This window comes from Oncorhynchus nerka, linkage group LG10 (assembly GCF_034236695.1).
Source record: "Oncorhynchus nerka isolate Pitt River linkage group LG10, Oner_Uvic_2.0, whole genome shotgun sequence".
NCBI classification, from domain to species: domain Eukaryota; kingdom Metazoa; phylum Chordata; class Actinopteri; order Salmoniformes; family Salmonidae; genus Oncorhynchus; species Oncorhynchus nerka.
Window position 1 is genome coordinate 52,983,208 of NC_088405.1, and position 18,896 is coordinate 53,002,103.

The 18,896-nt window shown below is 44.5% G+C and overlaps 2 protein-coding genes across 3 annotated transcripts in view; one reads left to right on the forward strand and one right to left on the reverse strand.

Annotated features, from left to right (window-relative positions):
- The window catches only part of LOC115135563 (palmitoyltransferase ZDHHC20-B-like), a 29,719-nt gene extending 24,874 nt beyond the window's left edge, over positions 1-4,845 (reverse strand). For both annotated transcript variants that reach the window (XM_029670372.2, XM_029670371.2), the window contains exons 1-3: positions 4,714-4,845; positions 3,766-3,792; positions 3,151-3,245 (exon numbers count right to left, since the gene is read on the reverse strand). In XM_029670372.2, coding sequence (XP_029526232.2) covers positions 3,151-3,245; positions 3,766-3,792; positions 4,714-4,831 — 240 coding nt within the window. In that variant the 5' untranslated portion in view covers positions 4,832-4,845. The remainder of the gene's footprint in view (positions 1-3,150; positions 3,246-3,765; positions 3,793-4,713) is intronic.
- A 7,208-nt stretch (positions 4,846-12,053) lies between these two features.
- LOC115135564 (uncharacterized) lies at positions 12,054-16,928 on the forward strand. Its single transcript, XM_065023352.1, has 2 exons — positions 12,054-14,812; positions 14,846-16,928. Exons 1-2 carry the CDS (start codon positions 12,286-12,288, stop codon positions 15,775-15,777), a joined length of 3,459 nt encoding a protein of 1,152 aa, XP_064879424.1. The 5' UTR covers positions 12,054-12,285; the 3' UTR covers positions 15,778-16,928.
- The last annotated feature ends 1,968 nt before the right edge of the window (positions 16,929-18,896 follow it).

Sequence of the window (18,896 nt, forward strand, 5' to 3'; positions counted from 1 at the left end):
TAAAGGCAAAATATCTTGCATCTATAGACTCCTTTCTGAGAAAGGAAGCTCCTCCTTTACTCCTTTGAAAATAATCTGGGAAAAGGACCTTGGTCTGACTATTAGTGATGAGTTATGGGCGGAGGTTTGCGACAAGGTATACTGCTCCTCTACCAGTGTAAAAATGAAAGAATCTAATTACACATTTTTGTACAAATTTTATTATACTCCTTTGAGACTCCATAGAATGAAAACAGATATGTCTCCTAACTGTAAAATATGTACCTCTGAATGTGGAACCTATATGCATTTATTTTGGAGCTGTAGGGAGATTGCCAGATTCTGGCAATCTGTACATACCGCTGCACAGAAAATACTAGAGGTACAGTTTGATATGACCCCATGTATCTATCTTCTTAATGCCCAGCAGGACTTTGTTCTTGATCCTGACAGAGAAAATTTGCTTATGACTATTACATACTTTGCTAAGAAATGTATTCTTCTATTGTGGGCCTCGAATACCCCCCCTACATTTAAAATGTGGATTGACCAGATTGTTGACTTTCTTCCTCTTGAAAAGCTCACTTATGACCTCCACAAGAGACAGCCCAAGTTTGATAGACTCTGGTCCCCACTATTCAACTATATTTCAAACTGGACAGAGTGAACGGGGTGACTAGGGAAATGCGCAGATACATTCTGTGTAAGGTACTGTAAAACCTAAAAACGAATTATGGGCCCGTCGTCTCAGCGAATGCTTGAAATAGCTGATAAGAACCTTGATAGTGCTGCTGCAAGTGTTATGTTTTTTTTTTGTGTGTGTGTTTTTATTTTTATTTAGTTTTTGAGTACGTGTGTGTATGTATATGTGCGTATGTATGTATGTATGTATGTATATACATGTACCAAGGAAAATATATAGATTAAGAAAAATAAATGTTTTTATTTGACTTTATCATTCATTTTAATTGTATTTTAATTTTTTCAAATGTATTATTATTTTTTGACTTTTTATTTTTTTAAAGCCTGTCACATCTGTGAATGTGGAATGTGTTTTGTTGGTTGATTGAAAAACAAGAACTTAATAAAACTTTAAATTGAAAAAAAAACCAAGTGACATCAATATGGGATCATGTAGTCAGTCTCTCTTGGAAATCTGTTCTTAAAGTTTACTCATATATATAAATAAAACACACCAAAAGCTTGGACTCATTTACTCAATCCAGGGGTTTTCTTAATTGTTACTATTGTCTACATTGTAGAATAACAGTGAAGACATCACAACTATGAAATAACACATGGAATCATGTAGTAACCAAAACAAAAGTGTTCTAAAATCAAAAATATATTGTGATTTGTATATTATTCAAACTAGCCACCATTTGCTTTGACAGCTTGGCACACTCTTGGCATTCTCTCAACCAGCTTCATGAGGTAGTCACCTGGAATGCATTTCAATTAACAGGTGTGCCTAGGTAATTGAATTTGTGGAATTTCTTTCTTTAATGCATTTGAGCCAATCAGTTGTGTTGTGACAAGGTATTGGGGAGGGGGGGTATACAGAAGATTGTCTTTTACCAAATAAGGCTAAGTCCATATTATGGCAAGAACAGCTCAAATAAGCAAATAGAAGTAACAGTCCATCATTACTTTAAGACAAGGTCAGTCAATGTGGAAAATGTCAAGTTTCTTCAAGTGCAGTCGTAAAAACCATCAAGCACTATGATGAAACCGGCTCTCATGAGGACCGCCACAGGACAGGAAGACCCAGAGTTAACTCTGCTGCAAAGGATAAGTTCATTAGAGTTCCAGCCTCAGAAATTGCAGCCAAAAATAAATGCTTCAGAGGTTAAGCAACAGACACCACTCAACATCAACTGTTCAGAGGAGACTGTGTGAATCAGGCCTTCATGCGGCAAAGAAACCACTACTAAAGGACACAAATAAGAAACATGAGCAATGGACATTAGACCGGTGGAAATCTGTCCTTTGGTCTGATGAGTCCAAATGTGAGATTTTTGGTTCCAACCGCCGTGTCTTTGTGAGACACAGAGTAGGTGAACGGATGATCTCCGCATTTGTGGTTCCCACCGTCAAGCATGGAGGAGGAAGTGTGATGGTGCTTTGCTGGTGACACGGATTTATTTAGAATTCAAGGCACACTTAACCAGCATGGCTACCACAGTAGTCTGCAGTGATAAGCCATCCCATCTGGTTTGCGCTTAGTGTAACTATCATTTGTTTTTCAACAGGACAGTGACCAAACACACTTCCTGGCTGTGTAAGGGCTATTTGACCAAGGAGAGTGATGGAGTGCTGCATCAGATGGCAGCCTCCAAAAATCACCCGACCTCAACCCAATTGTGATGGTTTGGGATGAGTTGGACAGCAAACTGAAGGAAAAGCAGCCAACAAGTGCTTAGCATATGTGGGAACTCATTCAAGACAGTTGGAAAAGCATTCATGAAGCTGGTTGAGAGAATGCTAAGTGTGTGCAAAGCTGTCAAGGCAAAGGGTGGCTACTTTGAAGAATCTAAAATATATTTTGAGTTGTTTAACACGGTTTTGGTTACTGCATGATCCCATGTGTGTAATTTCATAGTTTTGATGTCTCACTATTATTCTACAATGTATAAAATAGTCAAAATAAAGTAAAACCCTTGAATGAGTAGTTGTGTCCAAACTTTTGACTGGTAGTGTATATGTAGTATTTTTTTATACACTAAACAATTTAGGCAACAGGGATGTTGATCCAGGGGGGGATTGAATGTCTCTGCTGTATCCACAAAGCGGGATCTTGACATCAAGTTAGCAAACAAAATGCCTAGCTGGAGCCCTGAGCTGGATATAATTTATTATACACTTAGATGGTTTTATAGTTATACAGAACGTATAGATATATATAGAACGAGGCAGGGATGCCCCAAATATGATTATTTTATTGAAAATCATATCATTGGCATTTCAAAATATACTGTTTATACCAGGGTATCGCCCAATCCTACCACACACACACTGTCCTATGTTAACATATACTGTACGGTGAAATTACAGAGCGCTTTAGGAACCGCCGTGCCTACTGCCCTGGCCATGTGGCATTGTGATGTAGCATATCACAGGCGGTAGAGTGAGTACTACTGACAAAGACAGATACACACACTCTCCGTATACCTCTTTAGAGGGGTTGGCGGGCCTGCTGCAGATAGTCTTCCAGTAGGACCAGATGAACATACTGAAGAACAGGTGAAAGACAACTAGGTATGATACTGTTGGAGAGAAAGAAGCAACAGAAACCATTCATACCTCATACCAGAGATCAAATATAATGCAATTATATCCATGAGGTCAAGAGATACATCTGGATTTTGGCAACGAGGCCCTTTATCTACTTCCCCAGAGTCAGATGAACTCCTGGATTCCATTTCCATTTCTCCGACTGCAATTTGAAGGAAGTTGATAACTTGCGCAATGACTGGAGGTCAATGGGTAACTTCCTTCATACTGGACACAGAGACATAAAAAATGGTATCCACAAGTTCATCCGACTCTGGCGAAGTAGATAAAGGGGCTCATTGCTAAAATCCCGAAATATCCCTTTAACCCTAAATAACAACTTTTCATCCCATGCAAAACAAGTATTTAGTTTACCATGTCTAAATCACAAGTTCCAGCGTACATCAGTGTCACGTAGACAGAGTAGTTTGTGTGGGTTCAAGGTGGTGCAATCATGTGTGGGCCCAAGACAGTCAGTCTTAAATGCACCAGATGTTTCAGAATGTTACTTACTTTTTTCTGCATTATTTGGAATTGTTACTGAAAGAGACAAGGGGGGTAAAGAGACAGACAGAGAGGAGAGAGAGAGGAGTTTAGAGAAGGCCTCCGATTTATGCTTTTGCTGAGTTACAGTACTAGGCTCACATCTACTTCCCCTTTCTCTCAACCCCCAGCAGCAGCCTGGTACTACCAGCAGGAGACCCACCCTTCACAGAACGCTTTGTTTGCCCTGCTGAAGGGATGCCCCTGACTACAGCATGTCATTGTACCATCAGCAACAGCCCACAGAAACAGGCTAACCAGGTTAGACACAGTGAGTGGAAACAGTGTGGTTCACGAAGAGACAGCTGGTCAGTTGTATTGGAATAAGTCAACTTGAGGCCAAAGTAGCCTCATATCAAATGGCTCTGAAAGATGTTTGGCGCAGAATTGCATAGCCAAAATGCAACCGAAGCTAAACAATTTCAAAATAAGAAATAAGGTCAAAGAACAACAATTTCCAGTCTAGCATTTTCAGTAGATCTGATTAAATAAAATATGAGATGGGACAAAATTATTCCAACATCCCCTCTATTCCAATATGGGACGAGGATATAGTTTCCAGTCAATTCGATTGCGTCAATTTGTCTGTCCATTTCCTTCTAGCAACAGTGGCTTCAATCTATGGGCATGATTGGCTACCCACAAAAAGTAGCGAGTGTTTCACTCATTCTATTTCTATGGATTCACTCAAGAAGAAAGTGTTACATTGTATTTGATCATTGTCACAGTTGTACGGTGGTGACAATGATCCATACATTATTAACCGGATTTCATCCGACCAAGTTACTGTAAACTAACGTTACCGGCTATACACATCCTCCAGCTGGGCAAGCAAGCAGTAAAGCAACTTTGTTTCAATGAGGAAACAAACCACGGTAAACCTTAAAAAAAACGGAAAAACGAGAATGTTATACTTACAGATACAGAGTTCAACGACGTATGCATAATAAGACCAGCCAACGACAAGGTTTATGAAAATAACAGGTATCCAAGATATACTCCGCTGACAGCACCTTAGAACATGATGCGGCGCCATCTTTAATCCGACTGGGGAAAATTGTGGTGTGACGTCAAAGCTTCAGACTTTTCAATTGACTAATGCCGCGTTCAAACAACTGAGAACTCGGAAATCTCATACCTCCGACTTCAGTGCGTTAAAACAACTGGGACATCGGAAAAAAAGAGCTCCGACTGAAAAAAATACATTTGAACGGTCATCCAACTCGGAATTTCAATTTGGGAACTCGGGCCCCTTTCTTCAGCTCCGGCTTTCCGACCTGAAAATCACTGACGTCATGATTTGACCTCCTATTTTTCAGTTTGGTAAGGAGCGCCTCTTCTCCATCAGATGAAACCACCACAGATATATACAGCTGTGAACCGTGAACTGGTAAACCACTGGAGACTCGACATGAATCGACAATCTTATTTTATTACTGAATCAAATTAAATTGTATTTGTCATATGCTTCGTAAACAGCAGGTGCGGACTAAAAGTGAAATGCTTATTTAAAAGTAATTTTCTAACAATGCAGAGTTAAAGATAAATCTATATGTTGTATTATTATTATTGTGGGGATGGGTGATTCTAGTAATTTAGCTCAGTATTGCAATCTCTGCCGCCATGTAAGCTACACATTTGTTCCAGCTCACCACAGTCCAATTCAATTAGCTTCTCCTGACCATTGTATTTAGACTACTTCAGAAGGGATAACATTTTCCATTATGCTTCACTTCATGTGTCAACATGAAAACCAGACTTTATGACCTCGTTGACAAACTAGGCCATATTTATTTATTTTTATTGAACCTTTATTTATCTAGGCAAGTCAGTTAAGAACAAATTCTTATTTACAATGACGGCCTACTGTGCACCGCCCTGTGGGACTCCCAACCATGGCCGGTTGTGATACAGCCTGGATATTTAAGTGGAGATAAGTGGTAAGACACAAGATAGGCCTGCAGGGGCTGTTTCTTGTTTTGAATATGCACATGTTTATTCATTCTGAGGTCTATTTATATAAGATTTGAATTTGTCACATGTTTGCCCCGATGTCAAATGGTCAAACCCTACAACCTTGCTCAGACTGAGATGAGCTATTGATATATGAATTCATTGGATGAGTTGCCCCAAGCCCAGATCAGCTCCATCAACTGCTCAGATAGTATCACAGTGCTAGGAGGTGAAATGTGGCTCTCTCCTTATGACATATCTAAATCTCAACCCAACTGAACTGTAAATCATCTGCTGTTGTTGACTCCCCTCACCTCCGCTTTTTCTCTTCACTCCCTCTTGACTGATTTGTCAAAGTCAAATGCTCATACCTCCAGCAGAGGGCAGTAGTGCTATTGAAAACACAAAGGCACCCACAGACTAGTTAGTAGCCTCCATGACCCAATTAAATCTTATTTAAATCAGCCAGCGACCATGAGAATATAGCAGATTAACAAAGTCAACACAATTGATTAACAGGCTACCTGTACAAAAAGGAGTGCAGATACAAAGACACGTTATGCTAACCCCTCAGATCTGATTCGAAATACACACACAGACAGACACACACACACACACACACACACACACACATGGTTATGTAAAAATGGACTCCTTCACAAAGATTCCCATTAAATTAATTGTAAAACTCAAATCAACTCCCCTACCCAGGAACACACACACACACACCCGACAAGCAGACATGCTCTTAAACAAACAAGAGTGTGTGAGACAGAACTCATGATTTAGATTTTGCACTGTGTTAGGCCCTGATAAATGACCTCAACATGACATGTGTTTGACACCTTTCCCAGAAGTTGCCCAGAGCCATAATGTGACCTGCCAGTGTCAACCAACATCCCTTGTCTCTGGGATAATGTTTCTAAAGGGTGAAGGGTGAGGCAGAGACAGAGAGAGCTTAGTGTCATCCCATAATTAGATTTTCTAAATACGATTTCAAACACAAGTGGTCCTTGTATTCAGATTACTGACTATGTGCTTTAGCCCTCTGGGTGGCGGCGTATAAATGAAACAAGCTTGTGAGTATTTACTGTAACTGCTGCTTTGGGGGTAATATATGTTATCATATGTACAGTGGGGCAAAAAAGTATTTAGTCAGCCACCAATTGTGCAAGTTCTCCCACTTAAAAAGATGAGAGAGGCCTGTCATTTATAACATAGGTACACTTCAACTATGACAGACAAAATGAGAAGAAAAAAAATCCATAAAATCACATTGTAGGATTTTTAATGAATTTATTTGCAAATTATGGTGGAAAATAAGTATTTGGTCAACAACAAACGTTACTCAATACTTTGTTATATACCCTTTGTTGGCAATGACAGAGGTCAAACGTTTTCTGTAAGTCTTCAGAAGGTTTTCACACACTGTTGCTGGTATTTTGGCCCATTCCTCCATGCAGATCTCCTCTAGAGCAGTGATGTTTTGGGGCTGTTGCTGGGCAACACGGACTTTCAACTCCCTTCAAAGATTTTCTATGGGGTTGAGATCTGGAGACTGGCTAGGCCACTCCAGAACCTTGAAATGCTTCTTACGAAGCCACTCCTTCGTTGCACGGGCAGTGTGTTTGGGATCATTGTCATGCTGAAAGACCCAGCCACGTTTCATCTTCAATGCCCTTGCTGATGGAAGGAGGTTTTCACTCAAAATCTCACGATACATGGCCCCATTCATTCTTTCCTTTACACGGATCAGTCGTCCTGGTCCCTTTGCAGAAAAACAGCCCCAAAGTATGATGTTTCCACCCTCATGCTTCACAGTAGGTATGGTGTTCTTTGGATGCAACTCAGCATTCTTTGTCCTCCAAACACGACGAGTTGAGTTTTTACCAAAAAGTTATATTTTGGTTTCATCTGACCATATGACATTCTCCCAATCTTCTTCTGGATCATCCAAATGCTCTCTAGCAAACTTCAGACGGGCCTGGACATGTACTGGCTTAAGCAGGGGGACACGTCTGGCACTGCAGGATTTGAGTCCCTGGCGGCGTAGTGTGTTACTGATGGTAGGCTTTGTTACTTTGGTCCCAGCTCTCTGCAGGTCATTCACTAGGTCCCCCCGTGTGGTTCTGGGATTTTTGCTCACCGTTCTTGTGATCATTTTGACCCCACGGGGTGAGATCTTGCGTGGAGCCCCAGATCGAGGGAGATTATCAGTGGTCTTGTAGGTCTTCCATTTCCTAATAATTGCTCCCACTGTTGATTTCTTCAAACAAGCTGCTTACCTATTGCAGATTCAGTCTTCCCAGCCTGGTGCAGGTCTACAATTTTGTTTCTGGTGTCCTTTGACAGCTCTTTGGTCTTGGCCATAGTGGAGTTTGGAGTGTGACTGTTTGAGGTTGTGGACAGGTGTCTTTTATACCGATAACAAGTTCAAACAGGTGCCATTAATACAGGTAACGAGTGGAGGACAGAGGAGCCTCTTAAAGAAGAAGTTACAGGTCTGTGAGAGCCAGAAATCTTGCTTGTTTGTAGGTGACCAAATACTTATTTTCCACCATAATTTGCAAATAAATTAATAAAAAATCCTACAATGTGATTTTCTGGATTGTTTTTCTCATTTTGTCTGTCATAGTTGAAGTGTACCTATGGTGAACATTACAGGCCTCTCTCATATTTTTAAGTGGGAGAACTTGCACAATTGGTGGCTGACTAAATACTTTTTTGCCCCACTGTATGTATCTCTCTGTATATCAGTGGGTGGCTGGTGCTCTGTAACTGTGTGCTTCTTTTTTTGTCATGCTGTTCACCCTAAAGTGTTCTGGTAAAAGTAGTACTTCAAGTCTGAATACATACTTTGTTTTATTTCAATGTTAGCGGTGTCACGTCCTGACCTTAGTTCCTTTTTTATGTCTCTGTTTTAGTTTGGACAGGGCGTGAGTTGGGGTGGGCATTCTAGGTTTTTTTCTAGGTTTTGTATTTCTGTGTTTGGCCTGGTATGGTTCCCAATCAGAGGCAGCTGTCGATCGTTGTCTCTGATTGAGAACCATACTTAGGTAGCCTGTTTTCCCACTATGATTTGTGGGTAGTTATTTTCTGGTTAGTGTTTGTTGCACCTGTCAGAACTGTTTGTTTATCGTTTTGTTTGTATATTCATTCTGGATGAAAAGGATTATGCATATGTACCACGCTGCACTTTGGTCTTCCTCTTCTTTCACCAACGAAAATCGTTACAAGCGGAAAAGAGGAGAGAGAATCAATCAATCAAATGTATTTATAAAGCTCTTTTTACATCAGCCGATGTCACAAAGTGCTTTAACAGAAACACAGTCTAAAACCCCAAACAGCAAGCAATGCAGATGTAGAAGCACGGTGGCTAGGAAAAACTCCCTAGAAAGGCAGGAACCTAGGAAGAAACCTAGAGAGGAACCAGGTACTGAGGAGTGGCCAGTCCTCTTCTGGCTGTGCCGGGTGGAGATTATAACAGTACATGGCCAAGATGTTCAAACGTTCATAGATGACCAGCAGGGTCAAATAATAATAATCATCACAGTGGTTGTAGAGGGTGCAACAGGTCAGCACCTCAGGAGTAAATGTCAGTTGGCTTTTCATAGCCAATCATTTAGAGTTAGAGACAGCCGGTGTGGTAGAGAGAGAGAGTCGAAACAGCATGTCCGGGACAAGGACACCGGATAAGACAGGAAAAATACTCCAGATATAACAGACGGACCCTAGCCCCCGACACAAACTATTGCAGCAAAATTACTGGAGGCTGAGACAGGAGGGGTCGGGAGACACTGTGGCTGCGTCCGACGATACCCCCAGACAGGGCCAACCAGGCAGGATATAAACCCACCCACTTTTCCAAAGCACAGCCCCCACACCACTAGAGGGATATCTTCAACCACCAACCTACTACCCTGAGACAAGGCCGAGTATAGCCCACTGCCAAATAGAGAACTACAGTACTAGTCAAAAGTTTGGACACACCTACTCATTCAAGGGTTTTTCTTTATTTTTACTATTTTCTACATTGTAGAATAATAGATGAAAACATCAAAACTATGAAATAACACATATGGAATCATGTATTAACCAAAAAAGTCAAAAACCAACAAATCAAAATATATGTTATATTTGAGATTCTTCAAAGTAGCCACCCTTTGCCTTGATGACAGCTTTGCAAACTCTTGGCATTCTTTCAACCAGCTTCACCTGGAATGCTTTTCCAACAGTCTAGAAGGAGTTCTCACATATGCTGAGCACATGTTGGCTGCTTTTCCTTCAGTCTGCAGTCCAACTCATCCCAAACCATCTCAATTGGGTTGAGGTCGGGTGATTGTGGAAGCCAAGTCATCTGATGCAGCACTCCATCACTCTCCTTGGTCAAATAGCCCTTACACAGCCTGGAGGTGTATTGGATCATTGTCATGTTGAAAAACACTAAGTATAAACCAGCTGGGATGGCAAATCGCTGCAGAATGCTGTGGTAGCCATGCTGGATAAGTGTGCCTGGAATTCTAAATAAACCAGTGACAGTGTCACCAGCAAAGCACCATCACACCATCACACCTCCTCCTCCATGCTTCACAGTGGGAACCACACATGCAGAGATCATTCGTTCACCTGTTCTGCGTCTCACAAAGACATGGCGGTTGGAACCAAAAATCCCCCATTTGGAGTCATCAGACCAAAGGACAGATTTCCACCGGTCTAATGTCCAATGCTCGTGTTTCTTGGCCCAAGTAAGTCTCTTCTTCTTATTGGTGTCCTTTATTAGTGGTTTCTCTGCAGCAATTTGACCATGAAGGCCTGATTCACGCAGTCTCCTCTGAACAGTTGATGTTGAGATGTGTCTGTTACTTGAACTCTGTGAAGCATTTATTTGGGCTGCAATTTCTGAAGCTGGTAACTCTAATGAAATAATCCTCTGCAGCAGAGATAACTCTGGGTCTTCCTTTCCCGTGGCGGTCCTCATGAGAGCCAGTTTCATCATAGTGCTTGATGGTTTTTGCGACTGCACTTGAAGAAACTTTCAACATTCTTGAAATGTTCCTTATTGACTAACCTTCATGTCTCAAAGTAATGATGGACTGTTGTTGATCAACTAGATTGTTTGGACAAAAAAATATCTCTCTACGGTCTATCAGTGAATGACATAAGTAGAGGAAAACTGACAATGCACTACAAAATTTAGAAATTGGACCTTGTACATTGTACTATTACAACTCTCAGCAGCAGTAAGTTAAAAACCTGTGTGTCGGGACCCGGGGTCCATATTGAACCCGTTCTGGGTCCCGATCCAGATGGCGGTCCGCCAGTTGAGTATGACTTTAAGTAGAAGATTGGAAAGATGGAAATGAGAGGAGGGGCAGATCTAAAAATAGAAATTGAGGAATGATCCAAAAGTGAGGTAAGATAATAAAGATGGAAGAGAGTGGATTCACACTGTCGAAATGGGTTGGACAAGATGGCAACCAGCTCTGAGTGGAGGGAATAATGAATTCCATTTGTAGATGTGTGTGTGTATTTGTTTGTGTGCGTGAGAGTGAGCGAAAATTGGATCTCTGCTTTCAGGCGATATAGAAGGAGCGATCCCCTCTGGGATCAATGCTCAGCCCAGACAGAGCTCTGTGTTATTTAGCAATAACATTTAACATAAGTACGTTAGAGCTTTCATATTTCTCAAATTCCCCTCAAATCCTAATTCTCCACATTTACACAAACACTATATGCGAGACAGGAATGGCTCCATGTTTCATTCAATTGGATTTCTGTCATTAATACAAAGGCTTGTTTGTCATTCGCTCTGATGTTGATTTTGATAAGCTGTTGGGGAGGTCATGGCAGTGGTTGGGTTAGTGTTGGAGGGAGATGGTAATGTAGTTACTCTCATGGTCACAACACACGCAGGGCATTTACGGGCAAACACATGCGATGTGCACTCTTAAAACAAATGGGCATGCTTAACAAGACAGGAATGCATACACAAGACATGCACATTCACATACCAAAAACCATACCCATATAAACACATAAACATAAAACAGGCAAATGTGCATATGTAACAACACAAGAGACATGAGGCCGAGACAGAGAGTTCTAAACAGAAATAGACTGTGATATGGAGAGAGGAGGGGGTATCAGCAAAAGAGAAACAGAGAGTAAAAAAGGCGAGAACTGTGTCTGGGGTGGGATGATGACAGCTTCTGGCTCCGCTCCATCGCTGACGAAAGCTGCTTAGCCCCTCAGTTGCCATGGAGACCTGCTGGAGCAGCCAGAGAAAAAGAGGGTGAGGGGAGGGGCGTGTGAGGGAGAAATAGAGGAGAAAGACCTGGTGGGGAGAGAAAGACAGAGGGAGGGATAGAGCGAGAGGAGCGAGAAACATACTGCAAGCAATTGAAGCATAGCCAGTCTGCAGAAAGGAGAAGGTGTATTGTAAGAGAGAATAAAGGTACATGTTCTGTTAGCAATAGCTGGGTGAGAAAAATAGGGCACAAAATCGGAGTACAGCAGAGAAGAGTATAGAGATTCAAAATGGATATACAGTCAGAGAGTAGCGAACTCTCTCCGTGCGACCCACAGCCTGCTGGAAAAATCAGAAAGGCCTTCAAGCTGTTTGGGAAGCGAAAGCCAGGCAGCATCTTCTCCATGCGCGGCAAAGGCGAGGGGAACAACAAGTCACCTATCGCCAGGAGCAAGACAGTGGAAGGATTAACGGAGTCCACAGCAGCGGAGCAGGAGCTGGAGAAGGAGACCGAGAAGGAGGAGGAACCAGAGGTGAGTCATAGAGAGGAGGAGGAAGCCCTGGAGGAGCCCCTGGGTGATGCTGGAGATCCCGCCATCCCTTCTGCTGGCCGTCCCTCCATCTCCTCTATGACCTCTGCCAAATCCCTCAGCTTCCTGATGAAGTTGCGGCGCAGCCGTCGAGGAGGACCAGACCGGAGGTTCCGTACAGAGTCCCAGCCAAAGGTACGCCAGCGTCGGGGCCTGAAGGGTCTCTTCAACAGTCTGGCGTGGAACCAGCGAGAGAAGGAGGCCAGGGACGAGGCCGAGACCCCCCCGAGCCCCCTCCTCATGTCGTCCCGTACAAACAGCGTGGAGATCATCAAGGAAGACATGACTTTGACTCCCAGACCTGCGCCTCGCAGCCAGGATGTCCCAGAGCCTGAGCCTGGACAAGAGTCCCCTGTTTCATTGAAGAGCCCCACAGTGAAGGAGAGCTCAGCCTCAAGCTCATCAGAGACGACGGCTCCCTCAGTGACTACAGACAGCGTCACGGAATCTAATGAGGATGTACTGCCGCCTCTGCCCACCACTGAACCACCACCCTTGGATCCTGCTGTGGACCGTCTGAGCTCGCTGCTTGCAGACATCTCCTCTCTGATAAGCTTCGACTCGTTGACAGGATGTGGAGACATTTCTGCTGAAGTGGAGGCGGAGTGGGGCAAAGCCTGCCCTACTGTCGGGACTGGACCTGGGACCAAGGGAGCTGTGGCTGGAGAGAAATCCTCATCAACTACTCTTTCAGCAAAACCTACCCCTATTTCTAAACCTTCCCCTATTTCTAAACCTATCCCTATTTCTATACCTACCCCTATTTCTAAACTTATCCCTATTTCTATACCTACCCCTATTTCTAAACCTACACCTATTTCCAAACCTACCGCTACTACTAAAGCTACCCCTTCACCTACACCAACCCCTGTTCCTACTGCTACTACTAAATCTAGTCCAACCCCTATCCCAACACTTACTTCTAAATCCAAACATACCCCTTCCTCTTCCCCCATCACTAAACCTACCCCCACCTTTACCCCTACAACCAAACCTACCCTTTCGCCTTCCCCCACCACTAAACCTACCCCCACCTTTACCCCTACAACTAAACCTGAACCTACCAGCTGGTCGATCAAACCTGAACCTTCCCCCATTGTGACAACCAAATTCTCAACTATCCCCACAACTATAACTAGCCCTACCACTAAATCAAGCCCTACCCCTTTAACAAACCCCCCTCCACCAACAACAAAATCCACCCCAAGCCCTGCCCCTTTATTCAAAACTTCCCCAGTAGTTACTCCACCTCCTGCCCCTGTATCCAAACCTTCCCCAGTAGTTACCCCACCTGCTGCCCCTGTATTCAAACCTTCCCCAGTAGTTACCCCACCTCCTGCCCCTGTATCCAAACCTTCCCCAGTAGTTACCCCACCTCCTGCCCCTGTATCCAAACCTTCCCCAGTAGTTACCCCACCTGCTGTCCCTGTATCCAAACCTTCCCCAGTAGTTACCCCACCTCCTGCCCCTGTATCCAAACCTTCCCCAGTAGTTACCCCACCTCCTGCCCCTGTATCCAAACCTTCCCCAGTAGTTACCCCACCTGCTGTCCCTGTATCCAAACCTTCCCCAGTAGTTACCCCACCTGCTGCCCCTGTATCCAAACCTTCCCCAGTAGTTACCCCACCTCCTGTCCCAGCCCCAGTGGCCAAACCAGCTTCTGTAACCAACCCTGCCACTCTTTCACCAGCCACTTTCACCTCTGCCCCACCCCCCAAAATGATCTCAGTCCCATGTCTGGATTCCACTAACGCACCTCCCACCCTAACATCATTTTATCCTACGGCTGTCCCGAGCTCAGCATTTAAAATCCCCTATATCCCAGTTCCAGTGCCAGCCTCAGTCACTAGCCCTGCTCCTGTCCAAACCTTGTCTCCAATTCTAGCTGACTCAAAGGCTCCCTCTGCCCCTACTCCAAAATCAGGCCCAATGTCTAAGACTCCCCCGTTTCCTACCCCTGTCCCTACCCCAACTCCAGTCCCTATGTCAAAGACTCCCCCGTTTCCTACCCCTGTCCCTACCCCAACTCCAGTCCCCATGTCTAAGACTCCCCCGTTTCCTACCCCTGTCCCTACTCCAACTCCAGTCCCCATGTCTAAGACTCCCCCGTTTCCTACCCCTGTCCCTACTCCAACTCCAGTCCCCATGTCTAAGACTCCCCGTTTCCTACCCCTGTCCCTACCCCAACTCCAGTCCCTATGTCTAAGACTCCCCGTTTCCTACCCCTGTCCCTACCCCAACTCCAGTCCCTATGTCTAAGACTCCCCGTTTCCTACCCCTGTCCCTACCCCAACTCCAGTCCCTATGTCTAAGACTCCCCCGTTTCCTACCCCTGTCCCTACCCCAACTCCAGTCCCTATGTCTAAGACTCCCCCGTTTCCTACGCCTGTCCCTACCCCAACTCCAGTCCCTATGTCAAAGACTCCCCCGTTTCCTACGCCTGTCCCTACCCCAACTACAGTCCCTATGTCTAAGACTCCCTCTACCCCTGCCTCATTCCCTTCTATGCCCTCTCCTGTTCTCTTCCTTGCCCCTGTGCAGTGTACACCCCTTGCCTCTGGTCAGGTGAAGGGTGGTGAGCGCAAGGCCTCTCTAGATACAGGAGAGGACATGACGAGTCCAAACGGCATGGATGTGCGGGGTGCCTGGAACAATTCACCCAAGAGAGAAGAGAAAGGCCTCGCTTCACAGAATGAGGCACACATGGACCCCCAGGGCCCCCCCACAGAGAAGAAGACACCCCCAGTGAAGGCAGCGGGGCTCAGTAAGATCCCTGTCTGCGGTGGAGGCAGGGCAGGCAAGCTGCCACTCCGTGAGTCCCAGTCCACTGACGACGAGGGGAGCTGGGACCCACCTACTCCAGGGCAGGAAGAGGGGAGTCCATGCCCCAGCATACGCCACGGAGTCAGCAAAGACACAATTAGTAACTCCTCTGCTGAAGCTGAAGTTGAGGCCAGTCATGTAAAACATAGCCCAGAGGAGAGTCGTCAGCTCCGCCAACCTACAGTCTACAGCAGTATACCGCGTGACTCCAAGATCCCTGTCAAGCTGGGAGTCCAGTCCAACACCACTGTCCCCCAAGGAGCTAAGGAGCCCCCACGCTCCAAGATACCCTTGTCCAAGGTTCCTGTCCGCAGGACCGGCAATAAACCCACAGCCACCACAGCTGCAAGCGCTCAAAATAGAAAATAAAGATAAGAGACTGCTTCAAACACAAACACCGAAATGGCTGCTTTCCTCCAAAATCACTCTTTTAATATGATCACATGGACACCCTTTGCATCCTTTTTTTGTACTGTATATTTACAAGGAGAGTCAAATATCTTCATGATTCTCTCAAATGGCACTCTATCCCACATTGTTTTCGTCTCTCTGCTGTAGCACACCACCATCAGCTCCAGAGCAACACAGACATCGAGGCTGAGGCTCAAGCACAACAACACACAAGCGCAACAACACATCTCCCCCGGGAACCAAAGGAAGGACTGTGACTCCCTTGTATTGTGCCAACATGACAGATGCATTCAACCAAGGTGCAGGTCTAAACCTGGAGTAGAACGGTGATTGAGGAGGACGGTCGTAACAAAGGGTATTCTGGGATGTATTGTTAAAGGATGCACGGGTATGGTAGCATACCAAGGTCAGAAACAACCGCATATGGAAGAGAGTATCTTTCTAAGGTGCTTTTTTTTTTCCTACAGACTATCAGAGTGAAATAAATCAACTTTTTCTACAACACTTTTTATCTTTTGTTACTCCCTCTTTTTTGTAGAACTGTCTAAAATACCCTGTCTTATTTTCCTGCAATTCCTTTTGATAAGTGATACTGTAGTCCTTTTTTCCCCCTTCGTCATGCCAAGAGAGGGTCCAGACCTCTGAAGAAAATGCAACAACCCACACCAACATCCTATAACATCCCTGGATGTATGTAGCAGAATGCATGTCAACATGAGCCAGCGGACTCCTTTCCTCTACTTTCCTTCATTCATTCTTTTGACACTGTGTGGAATCATACAGCGCCTGCCTGCCTGCTCATAAGTAACACTGTCAATCACACTGTGAACTTTGGGAAAGACTTGTGCTCTGGATGGAGTTCATTATGGATAGGGTGGCCCCTGTGTAAGGTTGGAACAGTGGGTAAGCCTGTATAACAGACCCTGTCAAGTTTGAGTGGATCCCGAGAGCATCAGTTTTCGGAGGGGTGCAATCCCTTTGCTAATCCCACTAATACATAGTCATGCTCAGATGAGGACAATATCTGTGTGTATACATGACCTATGCTGTTCTGTTTCTTATTTAATCAATAAAATAATGTGAGTACACTGTATGTCACCTGAAAACAACCCTATAGCTCTCTTTGAGTGTGATGCTTACACAGCCACGTCGCACCTGCTCTTTTCAGTAATGTGAGACTACGATTCAGTGTTCGTATAACAACAGCAATGTCTGCATCAGCTTTATCTGAGTAGAAGGCATAAGGATTTGCTTACACACGTACAGTGTGATGCAGTGTTTCTCATTACAGCACCACAGTGTCAGCTGATGGACATACATGTGTCCGCTTTATCTCTATAGATGGCATAAGGATTTGCATACACACTCCTCGACCCACAGTGTCTATCTCTCACATTACATACCGAGGGATTTGCTAGCCCTATCTTATGGTGTAACTTCATTTCATGTGCGGGTTCACCTACTTGATTGATATCTCTTTGGATGTATAGGAAGCAGGGAAGGGGAAGTCAATGTGGGTCGTGAGGATAGATAGTGCGCGCACGTTCACGCACGTGTGCGTGGGACAGACGATATGAGCAGTCAGGGTAGGGCTCAATGGCGTGATGACAAACTGTTCCACACCAGAACAGTCTCTACTGCAGTGGAATTACGTAAGCCCTGACACCATTAGAACAGAGGAGGGGAGGGAAGAAGAGAGGACAGCATAGGAAAGAGGCGTTTTCCTGTCTTCCGATCATTTAACCAACCCCCCGGGCCGGTGCCTCAAAATATACTGTAGGCATTGTGATGGTGACCATGGGCTGGGACTGGGATGGTCCTCAGTAGAGCAACATTCTACCATGCTCCAAACCAACTGACCTGAATGAAAAAAACGCACAAATGTCAGTAGAGCCTGGCTAATGAGCTGTGAGAGAACACACTACAGGAGCATGCAGAAACTCACAGTCATATCAAGAATATGGTTTATAGCCTACCACAGGCATTGTACAGTGTATACCCATATGTATTGTATAAAATAGTTTTGGTTTAGATACTGTGTGTTTATAGTACTCCGTGTGAAATCCACTCTAGGGGTGTAATGCTATTGCCATTTCAGCGGCACCACTTCTGGATGGGCTTACTGTTCTTTACCACGATCTTCGGCTGTGATGTTTACGATTTACGGTATAATAGATTCACTGCAGAATAGCTGGCGTATTACTCTGTGATACTAAATAATATAAGCACTTCTCTTTCATGGGCGTAAAATTAAAAGAGGAACCAGGCTGTGCAGACCTTAGTGAGGGTGAAGGAGCCAACCTGAGTCACAGGGGAGGGTTTGGGGCTGATTTGATCCAACTCAGTCACGGGGAATTGGGGTGGGCTGGTGATGGGGGGGCTGGCCGTTTAGCAAGTAATCGACATTTATAGATGAAGCACGACACAAGCTGCACAAACACAGCTCTGTTCACTAAGTGACGCCAGAGGCCCTGAGCAGAGGAGCGCAGACGTCGTTGCGCAGGAAAAACACGAGGACTTCACCGCATCAGATGCTGAATTAGACATCAGGACTGTGAAAACATTTCTCCCTGCTAAAAGAACAATATCCCCAGGCTCTGTATATTTATGAGGCACGCAGGAGGACATGGTGGAGGCTAGGGGGGGATTAACTGTAAGTCGTTCAGGAAAATAGATAGGAACATGGAACCTCTACGGTGGCAGACTGGTAGCAATAGACTAGGGATGGTGTAGGGTAGGAAGGAGTAGTCAATAGTGGTAGAGCTATGTGGAGCAGGGTGGTTAGATAGAAGCATTACTGAGGTATAATAATGGATTTCACAGCAGGGAGAGAAGTGTGAATATGTGGATCATATGGGCCATGAAAAATCTAGGATTATAATGAGCACTGAGCAGTACATTTTGCATCTCTGTAGTAGTGTTTCTCCAGTCTGTTTCTCCAGTGGGTATATATACATGACACTAGGACAGCTGGATGACATTACGTGGCCAAGCACGACTTCAACACCATCATTAAGTTTGCCGACGACACAACGGTGGTAGGACTGATCACCAACAACGATGAGACGGTCTATAGG